This window comes from Bidens hawaiensis, unplaced genomic scaffold (genome assembly GCF_021521415.1).
Source record: "Bidens hawaiensis isolate Kalapana, Puna unplaced genomic scaffold, B.hawaiensis_p1.1 tig00020146_1, whole genome shotgun sequence".
Lineage (NCBI taxonomy): Eukaryota > Viridiplantae > Streptophyta > Magnoliopsida > Asterales > Asteraceae > Bidens > Bidens hawaiensis.
In genome coordinates, this window is record NW_027493068.1 from 12004 (window position 1) to 39051 (window position 27048).

A 27048-nucleotide genomic window follows, 5' to 3' on the forward strand; every position below is an offset into this window, starting at 1 on the left:
ATTCACTTAGTTCATTAAACCGATTGGTGTAGCCCAAATGACTGGCTCCTTTCATCTCCAAACTCCAAAATTCAGACCAGTTTCTAAGTATGGAAAATTGTAACCTATAAAACTGGTTAGGTTACTACGTGGCATGGTTAATCGGCTTGAGTAAAAAACTAAACTTTTATTAAAATTTAAACATATACCAAACAAATAAGAATAACTAAATATACTAGTGTTTTTATGATCTTTTATAACCATCATTAGAATATTTTAAGATAGGAAAACTTTTGAGCGGTTTTTGCATTTCTTACTTTTATTTTATTTATTTATTATTATTATTATTATTATTGTGTCTTTAAGAGTTCGGAAAGTGGTTTAATTAACCCAATATACCTAATACCTATTTTGAAAGGAGTAAAATGCACACCCCCTAATATATATATGAGTGTGGTTATTAATACCTAACGTTGATTTTTTTTTTTTAATTTTCAACGTTAAAAACCGGTTAACCATTCTCAAAAACCGGTTTTTGTCAACCGGTTGAGCATCCAATATCTGAACTGGTGGATTGAATCGGTTTTCCTTGTATCGGTTAATAACTATTAACCGGTTCCGGTTCGAAAACCCGTTGTTTTCTTTTGCCTGCCCCAGTATTTAAAGAGTTGGAAAAGCCCAAACCCAAATGGAGTAAAAGTGGAATCTATCTATGCTCCGCCTTGCTCGACGATCACTCTCCGCCGTCCGTTATTTCTCGGCGGCTGCTGTCGCCGAGGCTTGGAAACATCCACCACGACATCCAGGTGGCGGTGTCGGACGAGACACCTTAGGTCGACGACTGCTAAGCCTGGTCTACACAAAACGCAGCGCCGTTATCGCCATAAGGAAATGGAAGGAAGAAGGACATGTGGTTCGTAAGTATGAGCTTAATCGCATCGTTCGAGAGCTTCGAAGGCTTAAACGTTACAAGCATGCACTCGAGGTACTCGTTTTTTCACTTCAATTGTCAGCAATGCTGTAGAACTCTAGTTTTTAGCCCTACCTGAATGTCGAACCCGACCCGAATAATTAGAGAATGCCAAAAAACCGAAACTCAAATAACCCGAACCTGATCAACCTGAACCGTAAATGGGTCATTTTTTCTCAACAAAAAACCTCAACAACCCGAAACCCGAACATTTATGGATATATTTTGGTTTGGAGTCTTTGGTGTTTGAAATATTATGTTTTAGAGTTAGTTTTGTTACTTTTAAACATTATTATATCATATTATGTTATCATATGATGTTTGAATTTTTAGGATATCTATTTAGTAGCATGATGATATTTTGTGAATAAAATTATTATTATTTTTTTAATTTTATTATTAAACCCGAAAACTGAACAACCTGACCCAAATTAACCCGAACCCTCCCGGCCAACCCGAATTTATATGGGTTGGTTATCGGGTCATTTTTTCCTTGCAAAAAAACTGAACAGCCCGTCCTGAAAAACCAGAAACCCAAAACTTTAACCCGAAGAGCATCCCTGGCACTAGTCGGTGGTGGGGTAGGGACTAGCAATTAATTGAATTGGATTTTTATTTATTTTTTCAAATAATACATATATATACCAAATTTTATATATAAAGTTTTCAATGTTGACCGGTTTTGACCAAATCGTGATTATCGGCTACTAGTTGGTTGGGGTACCGACTAGCGATTAGACTGTCTAATTAATCGGCGCCTAGGGACCATTTTTACAACCATGATTCTGAGCATTATTTATACAACTAGACATTAGTCCTGACTTTTAAAATCTGTAGTTAGTTGCTAAGAAATATTATTGTGAGTTATGAAGACTGTTTGATGATAGAGTTCTCATAACACACGCACATAAACATAGTGAACTGAAATGGCTTATAGGGTTCTATTAACACAGGCATATAAAAAAGTTGTGCCAAAATGAACAAGTTCGGCAAAGGTAGTGTGCCCCTATAGGATGTAGGTTGGGTTGAGGCTCGACTAGAGTTGTGCATGGGTCAGTATTGGCTTTAAACTGGAATTTAGCTTTTGGTTTTATGCATGGGTTTGGTTCGGTTCGGTTATGGTTAGGTTTTCGGTTTTACATTTTGCCTTGAAATGTTTGGGCCTGCAATAAATTTGGCTTAGAATAATGAATTTGAGTCTAAAATTTTTGTTAACCAACTTGGGTTTGAAACTTTGGTCCAAAATACTGAATTTGAGGCATAAGTTCAATGACAAACGTTTAAAAAAGTTTGATTCAGTTCGGTTCACTTGGTTTTGGAACGAGGTATAACCAAACCAAACTGTAAAATAAACTGTTGGTTCTTAGCTTGGGTCAGTTATTTTGGTTTGGTTTTGTCAGTTATTAGGTTTTGGTTTGGTTAATCTGTTTATTGCTAACCTCTACTTTTGACATTTCTTAATTATCGGGTATTCTAAGCTCATATACTTAAACACCTCTAACGATAATTCTAAGGGCAATTTCATGATTTCATCTATAACCATCTAAACTTTCAAAATAAAATATATCCCAAATTGTGCTTGAAAACTTGTGTTTTGAGCAAATATGTAATTATGCTTTTTAGCATGTACATGTGGCAAAATGGGTGGTTTGGTAACGGGTCAAAGCACGTAACAGTATTAGGTTTCTCAGTGGGTTAAAACTTGAAATTGTTCTGGTTGACCTCTGGACTCTGTTAATTTTGCATTTCTTATCTAATAACTATTTTGTATTGTGAGCTCAAATAATAAACACAGGCTAACAATAATTTATAATTCTGAAGGTTTGCGAATGGATGACATTACAACAAGATATTAAACTTCAAGAAGGAGATTACGCGGTCCACTTAGACCTAATTGCTAAAATACGCGGTATAAACAGTGCAGAAAAATTTTTTGAAGATCTACCAAAGAAGTTGAAAGGCCAACCAACATGCACATCACTTTTACACATTTATGTCCAGCATAAACTCTCTTCAAAAGCCGAATCATTAATGCAAAAAATGTCTGAATGCGGTTTCCTAAAATGCCCTCTTCCATTCAACCACATGATGTCACTACATATCTCAAACGGGCAAGTCAAGAAGGTTCTGGAAACCCTACACGAGTTAAAGAAACACACTTCACCTGATATTGTGACTTACAATTTATGGTTAACCGCATGTAACTCACAAGGCGACATCATCAACGCTGAGAAGGTCTTTATCGAGCTTAAAAACAAAAGGTTGAGTCCCGATTGGGTAACGTTTAGTCTTTTAACAAGCGTTTATATTAAGAATTCACGATTTGAAGACGCGTTATTGAGCGTTAAGGAAATGGAGAAACGGGTTTTTAAAAAAAACCGTGCTGCTTATTCTTCGATTATTAGTCTTTACACTAGTCTCGGGTTAAAGGAAGATGTTAAACGCGTTTGGAAGAAAATGAAATCAAGCTTTCGGAAGCTAAATGATTTAGAATATAATTGTATGATTTCTTCGTTAGTTAAACTTAACGAGGTTAAAGAAGCTGAACTTATATACACCGAGTGGGAATCCGTTTCTGTAACAGGCGATGTGCGGGTCCCGAATTTGATACTCGCGGCGTACATTAACAAAAACAATATCAAAATGGCGGAAATGTTTTTTGAAAAACGGGTTCTTGGGAAAGGAATCGTTCCGAGTTACACTTCATGGGAGCTATTTACATACGGTTATTTGTATGAAAAACGAATGGATAAAGTTTTGGAGTGTTTTAAGAAAGCTATCGGGTTGGTTAAGAAGTGGGAGCCGAATTTGAAAATCGTTCGAGAAGTGTATAAATTGCTTGAAGAGTATGGTAATGTCGAGGGGGCGGAGGAAGTTTTAGCGACGATTCGTGACGCGGGTTTTGTGAGTACGGAATTATATAATTTGGTTCTTAAAGTTTATGTTAAGGCTGGTAAGATGCCGTTAATTGTTGGTGAGAGGATGAAGAAGGATGGAGTGTTGATGAATGATGAGACATGGCAGCTTATTAAGGTTACAAGTAATATGTGTGTCTGAAGTTTCATCGTATCTTTAGCAGGAAATAAGATTGTTTTGTTTTAGAATGTGGGATGACTCGCAAACAAGAATATGCCTTGATTTGTCTTTAGAATTGTTGTATTTGTATGCATAGGTAGTATATACCATGATACGTTTGGTAAATATACTAATGAAACTTGAGAAACATAAATAGGAATTTTGACTTTTTTAAAAAGTATATATGAACTTAAAAAATGCATAATGATATAAATCAGGAGTAGGATCAAATAAAAAAGTGTTCTTTTATAAGAATGGTAGGAAATAATTAGGTAATGACACATGGAAATTAATAAATAAATAAAAAAGGATAATGTGGTACTTTGATAAAATCGATTGTTTGGAAACTCCTAAGTTCATGTAATGTTTATACGATCAGTTACAGAGGCAATATGAATCCCTTCTTCATTCATTCGTAGGTTAATACCTGCCATAGTTCATCATCGATCGATCTTCAAACATTTTGATTCTTGCGATGCACGAGCAGATTATACTCGGTAGTTTTGTATTAGTATTTGTCGATTAAACAACTGATGTTGATCTATTTGCGTGTTCGATTAATCTTTAGGGTTTTAACTTTCATCAGCAGCTTATGTGGTTTCCCTAGTGTCATTTATCTTTTTGCATGTTTATCTTTTTCTTGATTTCTTTTATACACTGCAAACACATGTTCAGAAAACAACAAACGACATGTTAATGATTTTGAAAACATCAAACAGATAGACAAACACACAAGGATTTGATAGCCATTTATCCTTTGCATTTTCCCCATTCGAAATTTTTGTGTAAATAGTGTTGTGTTGGTTAATTGGGTTCACTTTCATTTCCTATAATGTTGTCTTGGTTTATTTAAATTCCAATTGGTTATTTACCTTAAGTGTTGGTTTAGTGTTTGGATTAGTTTTATATATGTGGGTTTTTTCTAAATGAATTGAAATTTGTTGGTTTTTGATTTATCGATTTAGTAAGATTAATTGTTGACTTATTATATGTGCTAGCGTAGTTAACAATATATACTTAGTTTTGGTTTGTTCCTATATATATAATTAGTGTTCTATCAGGCGAGTTGCGTCGGGGCAGATTGGTAAAACCTAAGCATTGTCAGTCCCGATGTTGAGGCGGTAAGTCAATGCCAATTCGGTCGGTTTCGGTTACATGCGTTACTGTACTGAAACTAAAACCAAAAATAAAACAAAAAAAAAATTATAAAAATTGGGATAGACCAATAGGGCGACGTTGGTCGATAAGACTCGAGCGTTGGTAAAACCCGACCGTTTTCGATCCCTGACATAGAGGCGGTTGGTGGCTCCTACCGTGTTCTTTACGATACCGAAACTAAAAAAATCAATATCCGGTCGGTTTTCTTTACGTTTGTTATGGTACTAGAACTAAAACAAAACGTAGTGAGTTTACGCAGATTCTTTCGGTTTCCGTCAGTTCGTTACGATACCGTGGTAAAGCAAAGTGTTAAAACAAAATAATCGTCAAATTAAGATATAAAAAAGAAAATATTTAAACGGCGTTTATTCGGCCAGCAAAAAATGGGTGTTGGCAGCGTTGTCGGTCCCCGATGTAAGGTGTTGGAGCACTGTATAGACGTGAATTCGATCAGGTTCAATTACGTTTTCATGGTACCAAAACTAAAACAAAAGGGTCTGTAAAACTCGGTCGTTGGTAAAACCCGAGCGTTGATGGTCCCGAACGTTGCGATAGTGGGTCAGTAAAACCTGGGCGTCAATAAAACCGAGCGTCGTCGGTCCCCATAGTTGGGGCACTAAGACAAAGCGAATTCGGTCGATAGTTACGTTTGTGACGGTACTGAAGCTAAAACAAATAAAACAAAAAAAAAAAAGAAAATATTTAAACGGCGTTTATTCGGTCAGTAAAACATGGGTGCTGCAAAACTCGAGCGTTGTCGGTCCCCGGTGTTGGAGCATTGCGTAGACGTGAATTCGGTGAGGTTTAATTACATTATGTTGGTACCGAAACTAAAACATAAGGGTCGGTAAAACCCTGTCGTTGTTAAAACCTGAGCGTTGATGGTACCGAATGTTGCGATGGCGGGTCAGTTGAACCTGGGCGTCGGTAAAATCGAGCGTTGTCGGTTGTGACAACCGGTATTTTCAGGTCAATATCCGTACATCTTAATAATAAAAAAATCATTATTATTTATCGTAGGAATTTTAACACGTGTACATGATTATTCATCATTTAGTGATAAATAAACACCTTGTATGTATGTTCACATACATTAGGTGATTATAGGAATTACTGCATCGCACGTACAAATATCGGTCACACATGAAAGTTGGTGATACTATACTTTGGGTACTAAAATATTATTATATATTTTATATGTATTTAACTAACGATTCCGAATCGTGTCCGAAACGTAACGGGTACTTATAATTTGGTAAAAGAACTCATGTCAACAAGTCCATGACATGACCAAATATAAGAGTAAATTTAAGCTAATAATTAAAAATAACACCCAGCAAAAGTTTATATTAACTCAATTAAGAACACGTCTAACAAACTCAAAAGAAACGTTAAGGGTGCTGGGTGGGTACAAACAAAACACATGTATCCAAAATTTCATAAAAGAATGTAATATGAGCAACAATTTAAAAAGTGGAATGGTGCCAACATCTGCTTAACAATCCTGATTGACTTAAAGGCCAACAAAATAATTAATATAATAAAGCTAAAAGTCTAGTAAGAGACTAGACCAAAAAGTGCAGGCAAGACCAAACAGTCAAACAAACAATCAGTATAACATGTACATATTAAAAATTAAAACCTAGCTCTACTCTTCATCAAGAGATAACCCAAAACTTGTATATCCTCCACAATCTATCAAACTGAACTGGACTCCCTCCATGCATCTGCACCACTTTAGCTCTTGAATGGAAAGATGCTTTAAATAAATCTCCATCAAAATAATGAATAAAGTGAGTCAACATAAAAGAAAACTAGTTTTAACCCAACCTGTGACCTTTTGTCCTAATCCTTCCAAGCCACGTTAGACACATGACATGCATGCATATGCATGTACTTTGATATAATAAAATGCACCTACATTGAAAGAGTTTTAGCACCAAAAGAGCTTAACACTATATAACCCTACATAAAGCATTTTTCCACGTTAGGAAGTTATATCAATTACGTAAAATAACAGGTCAATGGTATAAAGCAATCTCAAGACACAACCCTACATGCTTCACTTTTATCTCCTTCCTTTCTTTCATGGGATCGGTTCACACACTCTCACACTAAACACACTAATCTATGGCTTATATAAGGAGGCTTAATTACTTTGGATTACACCACCAAAAAGAAACTTCTTACATTAATCAAAACACTCTTGCATGCACACCATTCTCTCTACTGGTTCCTAACCGATGGCCACCACCACCCTTAACCACCATCCTTAAGCCACCACTACCTTCATCATTCCCGGTTCCAACCCTAAACCACCATACGCCATCGTAAATTTCGCCATAAACCACCACCGAAGCCCACTGCTATTTTCACAATATTCCGTCAACGTCACGCACACTAGTTTCGGGAAGGGTTAAGCACGTTTTAAGAGGGAGATTCAAGTTTTAGGACTTGGAGTCAAGTACTAGTGTTCGAACTCATCTTTGTTTCCTCACTAGAAATCTTCACCTAGCTTGTCTAGTGGTATGAATGCCATTCTAACCCTCTCTTTACACTAAAAATCTAGTTTAAGCTATATGTTAGTTCATCCAATCAAGAATTATAGAAAAGTTAGAAAATTACATTCTCGTTGAACTTACACTAACTAGTTAGTTGGAACTATAAAATAAGATAGAGATGATTTGTTATCTTGAAAACATATATTTTTTTTACGAATATAAAAACTATGTATGAAAAATTAATAAAGGAATCGTAAAGATGATTAGTTTATAAAAACGTAATCTTTATAATAAAATATTATGTCCAAGATGGATATTTATAACAAAATATGAAAGTTGAATTTATTAGTGAAAACACTTTTCTAAGAATATATGTACATATATTATAAATCCATATACGATATATTGAAGAGTATACTTATTTATGTATTTTCAAACTTAGTCAATTAGTAGAGTTTTTTCAAAAACATATATAAGTAATATATATATTTTAATAATCACCTAATCATATTTTAAAAAAACCTTTATACATATACATGAAATTTTTGTCAAAAATAAATTTATAAGTTACACTTTTCTTTAAAATGAATATATAGAGTCATATGTATTTATTAATATCAAGTCATAAAGATAAGTGTGAAAACATATATATATATATATAAATATTCACACACATATATGTTTATGAAACATGTTAAAATAAACTTAACGTATCACCAACGAGTCGTGCTACGCCTAGATCTAGGTTCTTGGATGAACACATAATATAAACAGGCATAACTAATATGTCGTACCGACCTTAATAATGGCTCGTACTTGTCTTAGGATGCACTTAGGTCGAATACCATCAAGATCCTTTGTCATCACTACTCGCCAACAGTGAGGTGAGTTTCGCGACCCCTTTTTACTGTTTTACTATTTTCTGGGGTAAAACATACTTAATCTTTTAATGCGTAATAAATGATATTTATATAATCATGAGTAACTCGAGGCCCTTAGATCTTTGGATCAATGCATTCTATAATCATTAACTATGAGTTTAGCCGAGGAATATTTGGTAGTACTATCGGGATTGATCCCCCGCTCATGGTTAGTAGCTCTAACCAACGTGATAGTGGGTCTATATATTCTAACCTTATACCATGGGATTACGATGCCGGGCAAGCAACAACAGATTTAGGTTTGATTATAGGCTCATGTTTTATATATTAATTCGTACTCCTTGCAAGTTTACGAAGGATCATGCATTACATTATTTTTATACCTTACATGTTTTATATTCTTTATTTAAGATTTTAAGACAAACGTTTTAACTTTTGGACACAAATTATTTAGATTGTGTCATTAAATCGTGAGCTCACCAAAATTATATATGTTGATGCTTTCAAGTATGTTTTTCAGGTCGCAAAGCAAGTAAGAAATATTGTGGGCACCAAGCATTGCATATCAAATCATCTATTTTGAAGGATTTTTGTCTATAACTTAAATTATTTTAAGTCATAGATATGAGAATCTTATAATTAAGCCATGTTTTAAAATACTTTCAAACATTTTATCTTGTAAAATTAATTAACTATTTGATGATCTATGAATGTGATGTTTGCTTTAATCAATACTGTGATTATCCATGATTCGTCGCACGCTCGCGCTTCTGCCGAGGCGGGGGGTGACATCGGTCCCAGAGTTGGGGGCACTGAGACGAAGCGAATTCGGTCGGTTTTGGTTACGTTTGTGACGATATTGAAACTAAAACAAATAAAACAAAAAGGTTGGTAAAACATCTTAAGGTGTCGTAAATGTTATTTTTATCATATTAAAAATCATCTTTATAGAAAATAAATGTGCTACAAAAGTTGTATCATTTCAACAATAATCTAATATTTGAACATGATACATAATATACATACTTTAACCGGTTTCTTGTTAAGCTATTTTTCTTAGGCTTGGTTATTTACACACCTATTCACACACTCACTATACGTTATAGTGACCTATGATAGACCTATACTACTCGTATACATGAAAAAGGGTAATGACTAACATGAATAGGGTGTAGGAATATAACATCCATTTCTTTTAATAAACATAAAACATAAAAGGCATCCACTAACTTTACTTCAAAGCTCTAATCACTCACTCGAAAAGAATCCAACATTTAGAGTGAAATGATAGGCAGGCCGCAGGCACATGATGATTTGTTATCATGTTCAATCATATCACACCCAAACAATAACCGTATATACCCACAAACTTGTCCACAATAGATTCCAACAGCCATCAAGATCAAGAACCTCTTTCAAGGTCATTTTGGGGAACTCATATGAGCATGTTACAAAAGGAAAACCAGCTGGATAGATCCCTATTTCCATCGTTGTACCACCACAAGAAATTCACTTGAAAATCAGAAACAAGTTCACTCTCCGCTGGCCTATATCGCGCATTTAAATATTAAAAAAAAAACGCGAAGATATGCTTAGAATAAGCCAATTGATCAATCAATCAGCATCACAGGCATCCACTTTTATCGTTGATGTGAAAAACAATTCAAGATACAAAAAGCTTCACACTTTGAATCGATTGAATTCCATTCATTCATGTGTTAGAATTTACTTTTACTATAACAACTAACACCATGTAGATTGATGCAAAACAAATAATAAAATTGTAACTTTTATATAAAATCACAATCTGAAGACTAAAAAAGCATAAAAATTGTTACTTTTTATCATCATCATCATCATCATCATCATCGTACTCAGTATATCCCACCAATAGCAAAGCTATGGTAGGGTCTGAGGAGGGTAAGATGTAGACAGCCTTACCTCTACCCCATATATATAAAAAGTAACAATTTCCATAGGGTAAAAATTGTTACTTTTTATATATAACTTATTTCCATAATCCGCTTCCACATGAGAAAGTGAAGTTGCACGCTCCACCGATTATTACTACGTAGTTATGAACCGGTCTAGCAAGAAAGGGCGGTAAATGAACTAGTAGTTCACAAACGCATTGATCATCAACTTGAGCCAACCACTTACAACATTGTTCTTCTACCGGCGTGTTTTTATGATGATGACGTTTATGACCGTGGCCATGATCATGTCTATTGTCATTCTCGACCAAACCACGATCAGGGTCTTGATCATGGTCCTGACCAGGGTCACCATCCTCATCCTCATCATGTTCGTGTCTGTGACCATGTTCATGCTCATGTTCGTGCTCGTGCTCTGGCGTATCCACCTCATCAGATGGTGGTGGGTTAGGGTCAAACGCGGTCCGAGGTGCAGGTGGAGGGATTTGTATGAATGCTAAATATGCACATGCTTGATTAGCAAGGGCCATTTGGTAATTACAAAGCGGGCGAGGAGAAAAAGGGGTAGCCGGCACCAAGGAGATCACCTGCCCTTCAGTATGGGGATGAAAACCGATAACCAAAATGAAGAGTGTAACTCCAAGAATGTTGAATCTAATCATAGTTTCTCTATAATTTTAAAGTCGTTTTTCTTATGATTTTCCTCCGCCAATATATATACATATATATACAAGAAGAAGTAAAATTGAGTGCTAATTTTGACGTTATTTTACCAATCTCGTGAAAATAACGTTAAAGGTGGCGGAAGGTTAATCAGGCATCATGTGGTGGCGTTGATAGCCGAAAGACAAGGGCACATGCACCAATCAGCCGGTGTCCCTGATGATTGAGTGCTATGTGCCTTATGTCCAAGGCTTGATGCAAAACTACTATCGAGCCGGGGGTCTCACCGGAAGCAGCCTCTCTATCCCTATGGGATAGAGGTAAGGCTGTCTACATCTTACCCTCCTCAGACCTTACCATAGCATTGCTATTGGTGGGATATACTGAGTACGATGATGATGATGATGATGATATACAAGAAGAAGCATAAACTTTGTGTGTTCTTGGTAGGTTTTCTTGTGTGTTATGTGAAACTATAAATAGTTAAGGAAAAATTTAAATTTATAACCTTTCTTGTTATGCACCTTCATTCCCTTTGCATGATATTCAAATAAGTATTGTTTACTTTCCAAATAGTCAACTTATTCCTACCATATTTTCAAGTTGCCAAGAAGCTGCACCTTTAATTTAGATTGGTTAGTAACTAACAGTGGCCAAACCTGACGGATTACAGCAGTTTTTACTGATAATTAGATCAAAACTTAGGGCTGCATAACTGGTCATGTTCGCTGGTTGACACAAACATGACCTGTTTAAACCGAGAAAAACTACTTATATATTTTTTTGCATCGTAATACTTAAAATTTCTGTATTTACATAGTTTTTTATGGTCAAACTACGCCAAGTTGCCAACTTTATTATTATTTTTTCATAAAAACCCCCAAATAGTTTAAGTTATTACATAATACACATTTCAGAAAAAATAAAAGTAAATAAATAAAGAGTCAACCGAAGAACCTGACGGGTTGACACGAGCACGACTCGTTTAGCTAAGCGGGTTCACAGATTCAACATGATATTGACGCGAACCTGTTTACATTAAACAAAACCCAAGAATTCCATGTTATTTTCTTTTGATGGAACGGCATTAAGCTTTTGTTAGTCGCGGACCGTTGGAAACAAATACGCTAAAAGATGGAACCGTCAGCAGCCAATTTATTATGGAACCGACAGCGACCAAAAAATGATAGTTTATATGCAATATCATAAAAACATATTTGTTCAATCCGGTTGATGTTTACAAGAAACTTTACATTAATTTTTTTTTAAAAGGTAAGAAACAAATGTAAATGTAAATTATTGACATGCACGGGCAGCCCATATACGAAAAACATACATGTGTAATTTTGACTAGTTTGAAAGAACTTATTGTATGAAGTCATAGGGGAGGGGCTATATTAGGGTGTGGTATTTTACACGTGGCGTCACGTTAACAGGATGCAGTGGTTTGTGGCCCATAATCGTCTAATAATAATAAAATATTATTATTTTTCATACCTTCCCGGCAACAAATACATGCCCCCCCCCCAACACACGCACACACAAAATCACCCCAAATCACAAGGGGATTGTGGAGGGCAACGTTCGGACGATTTTCATCCAAAATCATCCCACTATACATAGATATCTAATGTCGCTTTTACGTGTTTTATGCATATGATTGTATCAAACGTTTTTCAAGAGTAAAATGTTTGTTTTACGGTCCTAATTTTAATAATATAACTATTATCAACCTTGATAGTATAATCTTATGGTTCAGATCGATTTATCGGATTCTCTCAAACCAGTTGTACTAACTACTATGGACCTTATGAAAGATCTGGAATCCATGACAAGACGCAAAAAATAAAGTAGTCGGCCTTGCGTTTCCTGGCCTTTTTACGTAAGGCATATTACATTGGTTTAACTATTAAGTAACCACATGCTACATTATTAAGTAACCACATGCTACATTATTAAGTAACCACATGCTACATTATTTATTTCACTAATAAATACTTCCATTATTTCACTTATATATCGTAATTAAGTATTTAACGAATCCTTAATGAGATTACTTATTATGTGTAAAATTTCAAATTTCATTATTGCATTTGGTTGACTTAGAAACCGCATGCATAGGTGATGTGTTATAGAGCAGTGAGTTTAAGTGATGGATTTAGAAAAATTTGGTGTTGGAAATTTTTAGGGTTCGGTTGCTATCATAAAATATTAACTTTATCTCTTCGGGACGGACTTTATCTATCTATCTATCTATATACTTTTAGTAAAACTACCATCTTTTGCTGATTTGTCGCTTTTATATTGATCCGCACAAATTATTTAATTATTTAAATATATATAACTCACTAATACTCTTTATTTGTCAATTTTCAAATGTAGTAACTTTTTTAATTTATTACTTTTAATAAAATATTTTTAGCTATAATTCAATAAATATAAATGAATCATTAATTTCCTAAAGTAACTAATTTATGTTATTTATATCAAACGGTAATAATTTAAAATCATGTAGTTAATTTTATTAAATTTAATATCGTATGCAACTAATAGTTTTTACACTACATTAATTATTTTTTTAAAACCTCTGAAGGATTTCAACGTGATATTGTATCTGGTTTTTTATTTACCACCATCAACCAGTTATTTATACAAAGTTTTTCAAACACCAAGTAGATTTATTATATGCAAAAATTAGTATTTGTAAAGTTTTTTTTCATTATTTTTATTTAAATAAAGGATTTTAATATTTTTATGTTGTATGCAATCATTTTAACTAAATATCATATATATATATATATATATATATATATATATATATATATATATATATATATATATGATAATTTCACATATTTTGTATACAAGATATTTAATAACATTTAATTTTCACATGTCAATACATATGCTTTAAATTTTATAATTTAATTTTTTTATTATATAATATTTATACCTTATGTATTCAAATTTATGTTTATGTTTATTTATAAAACCGTAGATTGTGGAAATTGTTGTTGGATATCAAAAAAGGTTAAAATGGCTTTACCTTTTCGAATGCATAGTCTCCAAATTTATTGTGTTATCTTTATGTTAATGATGCTAGGCTGTCGCTATTTAGTCAAACACAATTAAATCTAGTGTCCTAATCACCTAAGCAAACTAGGGTAAGTAGGGTGTCGAACCACGAGAAGTATGTGGTCAGCGTGTAGTGAACTGATTCCTAACATTATGAAGTAGTTCAATTAACAGTGCTGATCACACTAGCAAACGATTGAGTTTTAATATTGTCAAACAAGCAAACAACTTTCAAACAATTAACAAAGACAAATCACACCCAGGGTTCAAGCAAGTAATCTAACAACAATCTCATGCAACTTAACATATTAACTATCAATGATCAACTCAGATTGACTAACTAGATAAATCTTAGGCATCCATGCTCGCTAACACACAGCACTGGTTATCAAACGGTCTCTGCCAGTGTGATTCAACTAAGGGCAAACGTATGCTTCATCATATTCAAACTAGCCAAAACAATCCTATATGCAATTATCATAGCAACTTGCAAACTAATCGTTCTGATCGAAATAAACCTAAACCGACTGAGTGCACAATAATACCAGACATCAATACTTATAGATTAATCAAATATAGTTACAAATCATTCGTTCTTAATACATGAGAAAAACTGTTAAATACAATACTTTACATCCCGGGTATGATTCGAAGGATCTAGCCGCGTCTCGGCATCTCTCGGTCTTCGATTATGATGATTTGGATCATATCTATGGCCTTGAGATGAATGAGAATGATGGTAGGCTGCTCTCTTTCTCTAAAAATGCTCTGGAAACTGAATGATAGCGTCTAAGGTCGTCAAAACGAGATATAAATCAAAGCCCTAACTTTCACGACTGTGGGGACCATCGCGTAGCGCGATGGTCTCCTCCCCTGGTCCATCGCGCTACGCGATGGACCAAAAGTCAACGCATTCAGATATTTTAATGGGCATCGCGTAGTGCAATGCCTTGTCTTCCACACCCATCGCGCTACGCGATGGTTCGCTTCACTCAGTAGGTCCAATAATGTATCTCGATTCGCGTGCTGGGCATCCCAGGTCTTCATTCCGTGCTCGTACTACCTATAACCTGAAACACAATATACACGTATGAAGTACCAAAGTTCCTAAACTAAACGAATAAAATGACTAAGTTAACAAACTAAAATATGTACAAATAAACCGAACATCACATCCCCACACTTATATTTTGCTTGCCCTCAAGCAAAACTCTAAAGTAAACATTAACCGCCATCATAGGTCAATCAATTATCACCATTAATACTAGCAAGGTTTAAGGTCATATCCAGTTTCCCAGACTGGAACTTTCTAGATTGACAACCCGCAAATAAAGTTAATGATACAATAAAACTCCAGTTTCCCAGATTGGAACTTTCTAGATTGTTTCCGGTTAGGGCATACATGTTCATACCCCTCCACAATCAACACTCCTCTCGATTTAATATCTGGACTAGCAAAAGATGTGCTAGTATATGTCTCTGCCCTCAAAATACCTAATATGAGTTACAACTTAATATGCTTGCAGGCCAGTCTTATCTCCACCCATTAACCACTGGTTGCATAAAGACTCGGACTAAGGGTTTTGCTGAGGCTTAGGTTTGGGTGCGGGTTAGGCTTATTTAGTGACTAAGGTGGATGAAACCCAGTTATACAAACCATCATACAGACTCACAATACAAACGAACTAATTACACAAATCAACTGCTATTTACATTCTCAACTGCTAATTACAAATGAAATACTAAACTGATAACTTCTTTTTGTCTTTTTGCTGATTTTTTTTTACCATCAATAGCCGATAATTACAACACTGAACTTCACAGCTTTACAACTCGTCTGACTAAGTACAACTCGAAATATATACGAATCAATAACGAACTGGATTTCATCACACGGGTTAAAACAAAATAAAGGCCAAGGCTACAATGGTATGTAATGTTCAGTTTAGCAAATGAAAAATGAATATGGTCCAAACGGGCTCCTAAGGGATAATGCTGGGCAAGGAATTTATTTAGTAGGGAATTATGTAAGGAACGGGTTTTCTAAAGTCCTAACCTCCATACAGGTGGTGATATTAAGATCTCAATAAGCATGCGACAAGCAAGTTCTAATTCTGTAAAACATACCGGTTTCCCTCAATCAATGACAAGACATGTTTTATATCTATTATATAATATGTGTATTAAGTATAGGGGCTAATCTCACAATATTTCTGGAAATAAAGGCTGCCGATATGAAACATGTATACCCGTCCCTTTGACTCGTTATCCGCTCCTAAAAGATTCCATTTTCAACTTCTCATTTTAAAAAGATTTGTCGGGAAAACTATCGAGAAACTGAAAAACCAACCATGACCAAAAACCTCTAACTTGGCATTAATAGCAATAATTAACAGTTAATAACTTAGGTTGCTGAATACTCTTCGAGGTACTATTGGGCTAAAAATTTTCAATTTTCCCCCATCCCCACACTTGAGGTTGACATTGTCCTCAATGTTAAGATTTTAAAACAACTAATGAACATTTGTGTTGAGTCGGATATTTGCTAAGGAAGATTGGAATCTTCTCAACCTCCTCTGGAAATCGTCTAAGTATTGACTTCGAGCAAGCTTGGACTATCGAGCATGGTTTACTACCTCGAGCATGGTCTTCAGAACCATTTCTGTTTAATTCTTCTAAGTGTTAAGGCTTCGAGCAAGCTACACTTCAACGAGCAAGAGTGTTCTTCTATCGAGTATGGATTGCCAATCGAGCAAACAACTTGATCGTTCAAGTTTCAACCAAGTGATTAGAGCACAGGATGTCCGAGCACATGGTGACAAGCATGGATGCAATAAGAAGATGTCATACGTTCCAAGCATGGACTTCGAGCATGGTTCAGTCCCCCAAGCAAGATTTACATCCGAGCATACTAAAGATTGTTCAATAAGTCTCAAGACAGGATTGAAGGCATCAAGAAGAATGGGCTTGCTCGATGGACTAGTTCGATCAAAGCCAGGATTGGTCAAGAGGAATGAAGCTTGCTAGAGGAGAATATTTTCTGTGAAAATATTCTAAGTAAAATATGCTCGAAGACACTCGTCGAGCATACCTTGCATACCGAGTCTGCTCGAGCAAGATATATATCATGCTCTAAGACTCTTATACTTGTATTTGTATTTGTCTTTCATTATGAATGATTAGGGATTCTAGAAGGAATGTCAGGGTCTATAAATAGGGTCCTAGGTTTCCATTTAGGGCACCGAATACGAGAAACATTCTAACGAATATTCATTTTGTTTCCTCGTACAGCCGTCGCCGCTTTCAGGAAACCCTAGACATTCCTTTCACTATTTCATTGTATGATGTATTAAATACAGTGAATCTTTGTCTTTGATTTTGTTCTTACTGATTATTCTTTATTGTTTCGTCATCAATATATCACACCTTCGTTCCCATCCGTTGAATATCCTGATTCCGTCAGGATATTCGATAGGCCTTTGGGTTATTGGATGTGTGTGTTCTTGTCAACCTTCTTAAGGTTACACCAGATTCCCTGTCCTGACAAGTGGTATCAGAGCTGTGGAAGCTCGCTGAAGGCTACGTGACTGAAGGTTTGTGATAAAGCTTGAAGCTTTACAAGGTTTTTGTCGGTGAAAACTCAGATACGTACAAGATGGATGAACAAGAAGTATCAACAAACAAGATTCCAAGACTTTTGGGTCAAGAGAACTTCATCAAATGGAAGGTCTTATTTGAAGCTGCTGTTAACTATAACGACCCTGAACTGTGGATTTCTATCAGAGAAGGACAATATGTTTCATCCACCACTTCTAACAACAATCCAACCGTAGAACTCAAGATGAAGAAAAGGGATGATAAGGCATTGTCGATGTTAAAACTTGGTCTGTCTTGGGAGATACTGACCAGTGTCAATCATCACAAAACAGCCAAGGAGATGTATGATGCTGTAATTGACATGTTTGAGGGAAACAGTGAGTTGAGAGACATCAAGAAAGACAGACTGAAGCAGCAACTTGACCGTTCCAAGTTCAAGGAAGGGGAACGACTGAAGTCAATACTGCAGAGATTCATGACCATAGTAAATGAAATCAGAACAACTGATTTGGTAATTTCTGACTTCGAATTGAACAAGAAACTGCTGTCTTCACTGTCTGGAGAGTGGTATACTGCAAGCAAGTTTATCAAAGAGAAAGCAAGTTTTCCCAGCTTTAAACTGGATAATGTGATAGCATTTCTGAAGGCTGCTGAACATGAAATGATAGAAAAACATATGATAAGAGAAGAGAAGCCCAGTTTTCCAATGACAAATGCTTTAGTGGCACCTCTGGGAAATCTCTCTCTCAAGTCTAACCAACAACCTATTGTTGAAGAGCCTTCTGAATCTGGCTCAGTGTGTGAAGGATAGTCGAGGTTTAATGTATAAATGATTGAGGACAATGTTGCCTCTACAGCTAGTGGACATGCTCCCTATGTTCAAAACAATTCAGGGCAGGGAACTGACTATCAGGCTTTATTCTCAATGTTCACCAATTCCTACAATGCATTTGTGGCAAAGAATATCATTCATACAAGTGTAGTGCAGGAAGATCTGGAACAGATTGATGCAGATGAACTGGAGGACATGGACTTAAAATGGCAAGCTGCAATGTTAGCAGTTAGAAGTAAGAGGTTGTATAACCGAACTGGGAGATCATCATTTTCTAGGCCAAATGACCGAATAGGATTTGATAAATCAAAGGCCATATGTTACAACTGCCAGCAACCAGGGCATTTTGCTAGAGAATGAACTCAATCGAAGCAGTTTGGTAATCAAGTCAATCAAAACCAGTTCTATCAAAATCAACACCAGAATTACATGGGATCCCAACAGAGAAATCAATTGATCAATCCAAATCCTTACCAAAATCAGAACAGACCCCAGCAACAACAGGTCCAACCTCAAAGAAACAATCAACTGCAGATTCAGAACAATCAAAACAGAGGAAATACCAATGTGGTGAATCAAGCAAGAGATCAGGGAAATGTTGCTGTTACAAGGGCACCATGGGATGGGGATTTTGATTGGAGCAACCATGCAGCTGAAATGGAAAAGGCAAATGTGGCTTTCATGGCAAAGGTGCAAGAACAAGGAGAAGCTTCTGGTTCAAAGGTACATTCTGAACTTTCTATCTCTGATCTTCTGCTAACCATTGATGAATTAAATCAAGAGATTGGAAAGTGGAAATCGGAGTGTGGAAGGAAAGAGGCTATAATGAATGCATTTGAGTCAAGTGAAGGTAAATATGAGAATCAAATCAAGAGTCTAGAAGAAGACTGCATGCAAGCCTACATGACTTAATCCAGAATGAGTGTTGAAATTGATGGCTTAAAGAAGATGTATGCTGAAGAAAAACTCAAGAATGCAGAGTTATTGATAGAAATGGATTTTTTAAAGAACTTGGTGTCAATTGGTAACATTGTTGGGTATGTGGAAAAGATGACTAAAGAAGAAAAATACAAGAAGATGCCACCACCTTTTTGTGACAAATATCCACTGAAGTTTGATAAGGAAAGCAGAAATGAGTACCTAAAGCAGTTCAAGAATGTGTTTGAAGACAAACATGAATTTTTGAAACAATATGAGAATGTAACTGTAAGAAAAGATGGAGAGTTTGTCATGAAAGAGGCTGAGAAGACAGATGAGAAGGAAGTCAAGAAAACTGATTTGAACAAAAAGAACAGATGGAGTGAATAATCCAGTGAAGGGAGCACAAGCAGCTGCAGCAGTAACAAATCTTCAAAAGGAAATCAAAAGAAAAGGAATTCAAGCAAAAGAGAATATCAAAGGATTCCAGAGTTTCCTAAGATAAACCCTAAACTCAAGAAACACTATGAAAAAATGAGGACAGAACATAAAGTGTTTGATATATATGCTAGATATGAGATCAAAAGAAAACCTGATGCATTATATGATCAAACCCATCCTTCAATCTATCCAGTGTTTTCAAACCATGAACTCTTTGACATTAGGGGTGTTGATTATGTGCCTATGAGAAGATATACAACAAAGAAAGAAGCAAGCTCTTCAAGAACTCTATCTAAGCTGAAAAGGATTGTGTTTGTGAAAGAAAAGTATCCTCAGATACCTGATATCAGTAAGCCCATTAAGATGGACTTCACCAACTCTTTATGCCCCAAAACCTCTTTAGTTTTTTACTTTCCCAAACCTAGTGACAAGATCAAGGACAAACAACTGCTTGAAGACATGGGAAGTTTTGCAAAAGTGTGGTGTAAGAAGTGTGATGCCTATGGACATCACACAGACTCTTGTTGGGTGGTTGAAGAGACATTTGAAATAACTAATGTTGTAAGTGGATTTGACATGAAGGGCTACAAAGAAATGTGTGAAAGGTATCTAAATGGAGATAGGAGCTCCTCTGATGGAGAGGACAAGAGACTAACCATTAAGAAGAGGTTGAAGTCTGTGTTAAAAGATCACTGAAAATCCAAATGTAACATAGAAGACAGGCAAGGGAAAAAGGTCTAGTACCAAAGGAATATCAAATTTAAGACCTGGAGTCCTAAATGGTGATGAAAAATTCTTGCTAAAGCAGGGACTTAAACCAAGAGGTTATCAGTGGAAGTCTAAGCAAGAAATGAATGCATGGAAAGACTGTGTGCTTGATCAAATTGAAAATAGCATCAAGTCACCAGTTGTGTCAGACCTGGATTCAGATGATGACTGTGAAATAGTCTATGAATATCCACTTCCAATTCCAACTCCTGCTTAAACTCCAATTGACTCTGATTTGCAAACTGATACAGTTTGTGACTCAGAATCTAACTAATCCTCTTGTGTGTGTTTGTATGGGAACAGTCCATGAATTGCAATGATATATGGTATATGGACAGTGGTTGTTACAGGCACATGACCTGTGACAGAGCAGCTCTTGTGAATTATGAAAGAAAATATGAAGGACCAGTTGCCTTTGGGAGTGTGAGAATGGAGGAAAGATTGTAGGAAGAGGCACTCTCACTAATGGCAAAGTATCCTTTGAGAATGTGCTGCATGTTGAAGGATTACAATACCACTTACTCGGCATTTCTCAAGTCTGTGACAAAAGATACAAAGTGGCTTTCAATGATGAACACCGCCTGATTCTTAAGCCTGAATTTGTCATTCCACTAGAAATGATCATGATGATGGCTTCAAGAAATGGAAACCTCTATGAGCTGAGAATGAATGCTGCAATATCAAGAGGTGGTTCATGTTTTGTTTCCAAAGCCACTGAGAATGAAACAAAACTGTGGCATAGGAAGATGTGTCATGTCAATCTAAAAAACATGAAAAAATTGGTGAAAGGTGAACATGTTGTGGGTCTACCTACAAGAGAATTCAAACTGGAAGAAAAATGTTCATCATGTCTCAAGGGAAAACAACACAAATCCTCTCATAAAAGCAAACTGATCAACACTATTGATGAGGTATTGGAGTTACTTCACATGGATCTCTTTGGTCCTATAAGTGTTCCAAGAATTGGCAAAAAGAGATTTTGTTTAGTAATCATTGATGACTATTCAAGATTTGCATGGGTCTTCTTCATGGGAAGCAAGGATGAAACTCTAGAGCTAATCAAGACTTATGTGTTGAAGATGGAGAATCAACTTGAGAAAAGGATGAAGGTGATTAGAAGTGACAATGGGACAGAATTCAAGAATGACTTATGGAAGAATTCTGCACTTCTAAAGGGATCTTTCAACAATATAGTGCTCCAAGAACTCCTGAGCAGAATGATGTTGCAGAAAGGAGAAACAGAACATTAATTGAAGCTACAAGGACAATGATAGCTGATGCAAATTTGCCAGTTACTTTCTGGGCAGAGGCTATTAACACTACTTGCTATGTGCAAAACAGGGTTCTGGTGAACAAGACTCAAAACAAGACTCCATATGAGATACTCTTCAAAAGAAAACCTTATGTGAAGTTCTTGAAGCCTTTTGGATGTAGATGCTCACTGCTGAACACAAAGGATTATCTCAACAAATTCCAATCAAAATCATTGGAATGCTTCTTTATGGGATATTCATCCCATTCAAAGGCTTATAGAGTCTATGTCAAGGAGCACATGGTAGTCATTGAGTCATCTGACATTATATTCAATGAAAATCATTTTAACAATGTAGATGGACCCCAGTGGTTGTTTGATTTGGAAAAGATGATCAAATCATTTAAAATCTACAATGAAGACATGTATGACAGCATGTACAGAACAAGCTTTGAAGAGAAAGGAAAACAAAAGCAAATTGATCTGGACAAGCTGTGGTCTTCAGTTGCTCCTAAACAAAATGGTTTCACCTTTGAAAGAAGCACTCAAGGAGCTAATGAAGTAGAGATGAATGGTCAAGAGGTTGCTTTTGAAGTATCAAATGAAGGACCAAGTGACATAGAGAGTGAACCAGTGCAGAGTCAGCAACAAGGTCAGCCTGAAGAGACAGACAGAGTTGAAGATAGGTTCCAATCATTGTTTGATTCTCTGTAAACTGGAACAAATGAAGCATCATCATCAGCTAGTCTTCTAAACCAAATGACCACTAAAATTGAACAAGTACCAGAGAATGAAACTGCTGATATGAACATGAGAAATCTTGAATCAGAAGTTTCAGCATAACAAGCTATTCAAACTACCTCTGTAGAAAGAAATCATCATGCAGAAAACATAATTGGTGACCTGCATGAGAGAGTGACAAGAAGTTCTTCTGAAAGAGCAAACATATGTCTTTATGCATGTTTCCTATCCCAAGTTGAGCCAAAGAACATAAATCAATCCTTGAAAGATAACATCTGGGTGGAGGCTATGCAGGAATAGTTGGCTCAGTTCAGAGACTTACATGTTTGGGTTTTGGTTGACAAACCTAGACGAAAATATGCAATTGGAACCAAGTGGGTTTTCAGAAACAAGAATGATGAAAGAGGGATTTTTATTAAGAACAAAGCAAGACTGGTAGCTCTATGGTGCTTACAAGAGGAAGGAGTAGACTTTGAAGAAGTCTTTGCTCCAGTTGCAAGACTAGAAGCAATCAGAATCTTTCTAGCATATGCAGCATCCATGAACATAAAAGTCTATCAATTGGATGTCAAGTCTGCATTTCTGAATGGAAATATTGATGAAGAAGTGTATGTGACACAACCACTAGGATTTGAAGATCCTATCCATCCAAACAAGGTGTACAAGCTTAGCAAAGCATTGTATGGACTACATCAAGCTCCTAGAGCTTGGTATGATGAGCTGTCAAATCACCTGTTGGATAATGGATTATGCCGTGGTGCAATAGACAAGACTTTGTTTTACAAGAAATGGAAGAAAGATTTACTGCTTGTAAACAAGTGTATGTTGATGACATCATCTTTGGTTCTACAAATGAACAGATGTGTAAGGACTTTGAAAAGGTGATGAAGTCAAAATACAAGATGAGTTCTACGGGAGAAATGAATTTCTTCCTTGGACTTCAAGTGCAGCAGAAGGTAGATGGTATCTTTATAAATCAAGCAAAATATGTTCATGAAATTCTTAACAAGTTCAAGTGCCAGGATTACAAGACAGTGTCCACACCAATGGACACACATGAGAAAATGGTACCTGATGAAAAGGTGGAGCCAGTAGACCAGCATGAGTATAGGGCTAAGATAGGATCATTGATGCATCTAACAGCATCTAGGCCAGATATTATGTTTGCTATGTGTGTTTGTGCAAGAGTTCAAGCCAATCCAAAGGTCTCCCACATGTTGGCAATAAAGAGGATATTCAGATATCTTAAAGGAAAACCAGACTTCGGGATTTGGTACCCAAAGAACTCTTCTTTTGACTTGATAGCCTTCACAGATAGTGACTATGATGGTTGCAACATGAGTAGAAAATCAACTTCAGGAGGCTGCCTGTTTCTTGGAAACAGCTGGTGTCTTGGCAATGCAAGAAGCAGACTACTGTGTCCATCTCAACTGCTGAAGCTGAATACATTGCTGCATCTGCATGCTGTGCATAGGTTTTATGGATACAAAATCAACTGTTGGACTATGGTGTGAATTTCTTACTCCTATCTTAATTGATAACACTGCTGCCATGTTTATTGTTAAGAATCCTGTGCAACACTCTAAGACTAAACACATTGAAATTAGGCATCACTTTATTAGGGACTGTAGTGAAAAAGGCTTAATAGAAATGAAAAGGGTAGATACATCTGACAATTTGGCTGATTTGTTCATCAAACCTTTAGATAAGACCATCTTTCATTTTCTGTTAAAATGCCTAGGTATGATAAATGCTGATGAAATCTGATTGATGATGTGTGCCTAAGTGAGATGCTTTCTGATTATCTATACTACTCACTGTGAATATTTGCTTGATTTGTTGCTATGCTTGACTGATATTTTTGATGCCATAAATCATGATTTGTGACTTGTTTATATGAAAGATATCATGCATTTGATGTTCATGTTCTCTGTTGTGCATAATCGATATACTTTGTAGATTTAAGTATTTCGAGCATGGATCTATGCTTGATGCTGTGTTTGTTGCTCCTCGAGCACAAGCAATGCCACTTGAAAACGTTTCGAAGTATTTCGAGCACAAATGACATGTCTCAGCTGCTCGAGCATAGACATGCTCTGGAAAATTTCATAAAGTACTTAGAGCACATGTCTATTTCTCGAGCACATCATCAAGCCTTCATAAAGTCTTTCGAGCACATGCATTGTAATGATAAATTTCAAGCTAAGTCAATCGAGCACAAGCTTTGACATGATACATTTCAAGTCTGCTCGATAAGACTTGTGTGCTCGAATGAAAGATTTGTCAATTCTGAATGAATTGTGTGAAATTGTGTGCAAGTTTTGAAATGTTTGCTAGTTAACTGTTCTTAAAAGACAATATTGTTTTCAAAATCATATTTGTGACATTCGTCAATTTCGGGTCTTGTTTGTATTCGTTTTTGTATTTGTTTATTATGTAAACCGACCCGATTTGTAAACCGAAGCTTATGTTATAATCAAAATGATGGATTTATGTTACAATATTGTTTCACACTTGTTGGGTCTTGAAAACATCCTATTTTTATTTTTATTATTTATTTATTTATTTTTGTTGTTTTGTGTTTTTGTCTTGATCCATTTTGCATGAAAACTCTTGTGTCTCACACCCATATTTGACCACCACCTTTACTCTTCATTTTCCCTTGCTACAACTCTAAAAAAAAACTCTCTCAAACATCAAAGATTCAAGGTTATCTTCTTAAGTGTTCTTGAAGGTTTTTAGTCTTTCATCTTAATTATTTTATGTAGCCTTATTAATACTTATTTATGGTTGTGCAACATATATATAATATACACCCCTTGTTTACCTTTGGTAGTTACTTCTCCGATTCCGGTCGGTGAGGTTTCGGACCTCATAAGGCAAGGCTTCATGGAGGACTTCGTGTCCTTGATATATATACATCTATATAACTTGTTCATACATATTAATCTTGCTTATTTTAGTTTTGTTGGTCATGTTTACAAGTTCCATGGTTATGGGTTTTTAAGAGTCTACGCTTCGATTTAACGGTAAATAGCTCTAAACCGTAAACCGAACTTTGTTACTAGTTTTGTTAAATAATTGTTTAAACATACTTATTGTTAGATCTAAGTTTCTAAAATCATTTTTACAAATTCTATGGTTATGGGTTTGTAGAATCTTACCTCGGTCTTAACCCGAAACACGATCCGAACCGAAAACCGAACTTTTGTTTAAAGACTTTATTGTTAACTTTTGGTATTTTTTATTTGTACATTATTATATAAGTTCTTTAGCGTTTAGACATGTGGAAACCATCTATGAACTTGTTGTGAGATGGAAACCGAACCAAACCGATTCTTACTCGCTTAAGACACACACAAATGTGTTTTTTTAGCCATCAAGACTTGTATATTTCTTTAAAAATAGTTACAAATTGATTTTTAAATATTTTCTTAAGTACTTGGAAATGTTGGATCCAACTTGATCTCATAACAAAGTTTGGACCGACAAAACCGAACACTCACTTAACGTGCGTTGTTAGTTCTAAAACAATGGAACTACATACTTGGTTAAGTCTTATTAAATTTTATTGAGCTATCTCATAATATTAAATATTTTGGAAAGTTGACTTTAGGTTTGACCAATTATCAAGACCCGAACCGACAACCCGAACACTCGATAAAAAAAACCCGTTTTAGTATCTTTATTCCAAAGGGATTTGCATTCTTGCATTTTATCCACCTTATTACTAAACATAGGTTGAGTAAATATTAAGGTTAGATACTTTAACCCAGTTTCGAGCAAACTTACATTTTTAAAGGGTTATTATTATAAATTCTTAAATAGTTACATTTTAAAACCTTGAACTTTAATTATTTACATTTCTCAACATTTATTTTGTTTAAAGACCTTCAAGACAACCTTTCTAAATTCAAGACTTCTTTTCTTTTTAGGCATTGTGCGTTAAATTCGTCGTTCCAACAAATCTCCAAATTATCATCTTTCAAGTTTACTACTTGAAGGTGAGTACTTTATACCCCATTTTCCATCTTTTATTTTAGGGGTGACATTTCATACTTATTCAACAAAATGCTTTATATTTGAATCTTAAACCACAAACGTAGTTATATACTTTACCTAAATAATTGCTCGATTTGGTGTTCTATGCTTATATGCCTATGTGTTTGTCGCTTTTGGTTGGTGGAACTATAAAATCCTAGACTATTTGGCATCCCCTTATAGCAAGGTGTCATTAACGTAATGCAATTAACGATAACTATA

At 35.5% G+C, this 27048-nt stretch overlaps 1 protein-coding gene across 1 annotated transcript; it reads left to right on the forward strand.

The window, feature by feature from the left end:
• Positions 1-691: 691 nt before the first annotated feature.
• LOC143559961 (pentatricopeptide repeat-containing protein At4g02820, mitochondrial-like) lies at positions 692-4006 on the forward strand. Its single transcript, XM_077048378.1, has 2 exons — positions 692-964; positions 2771-4006. Exons 1-2 carry the CDS (start codon positions 692-694, stop codon positions 4004-4006), a joined length of 1509 nt encoding a protein of 502 aa, XP_076904493.1.
• Positions 4007-27048: the final 23042 nt, after the last annotated feature.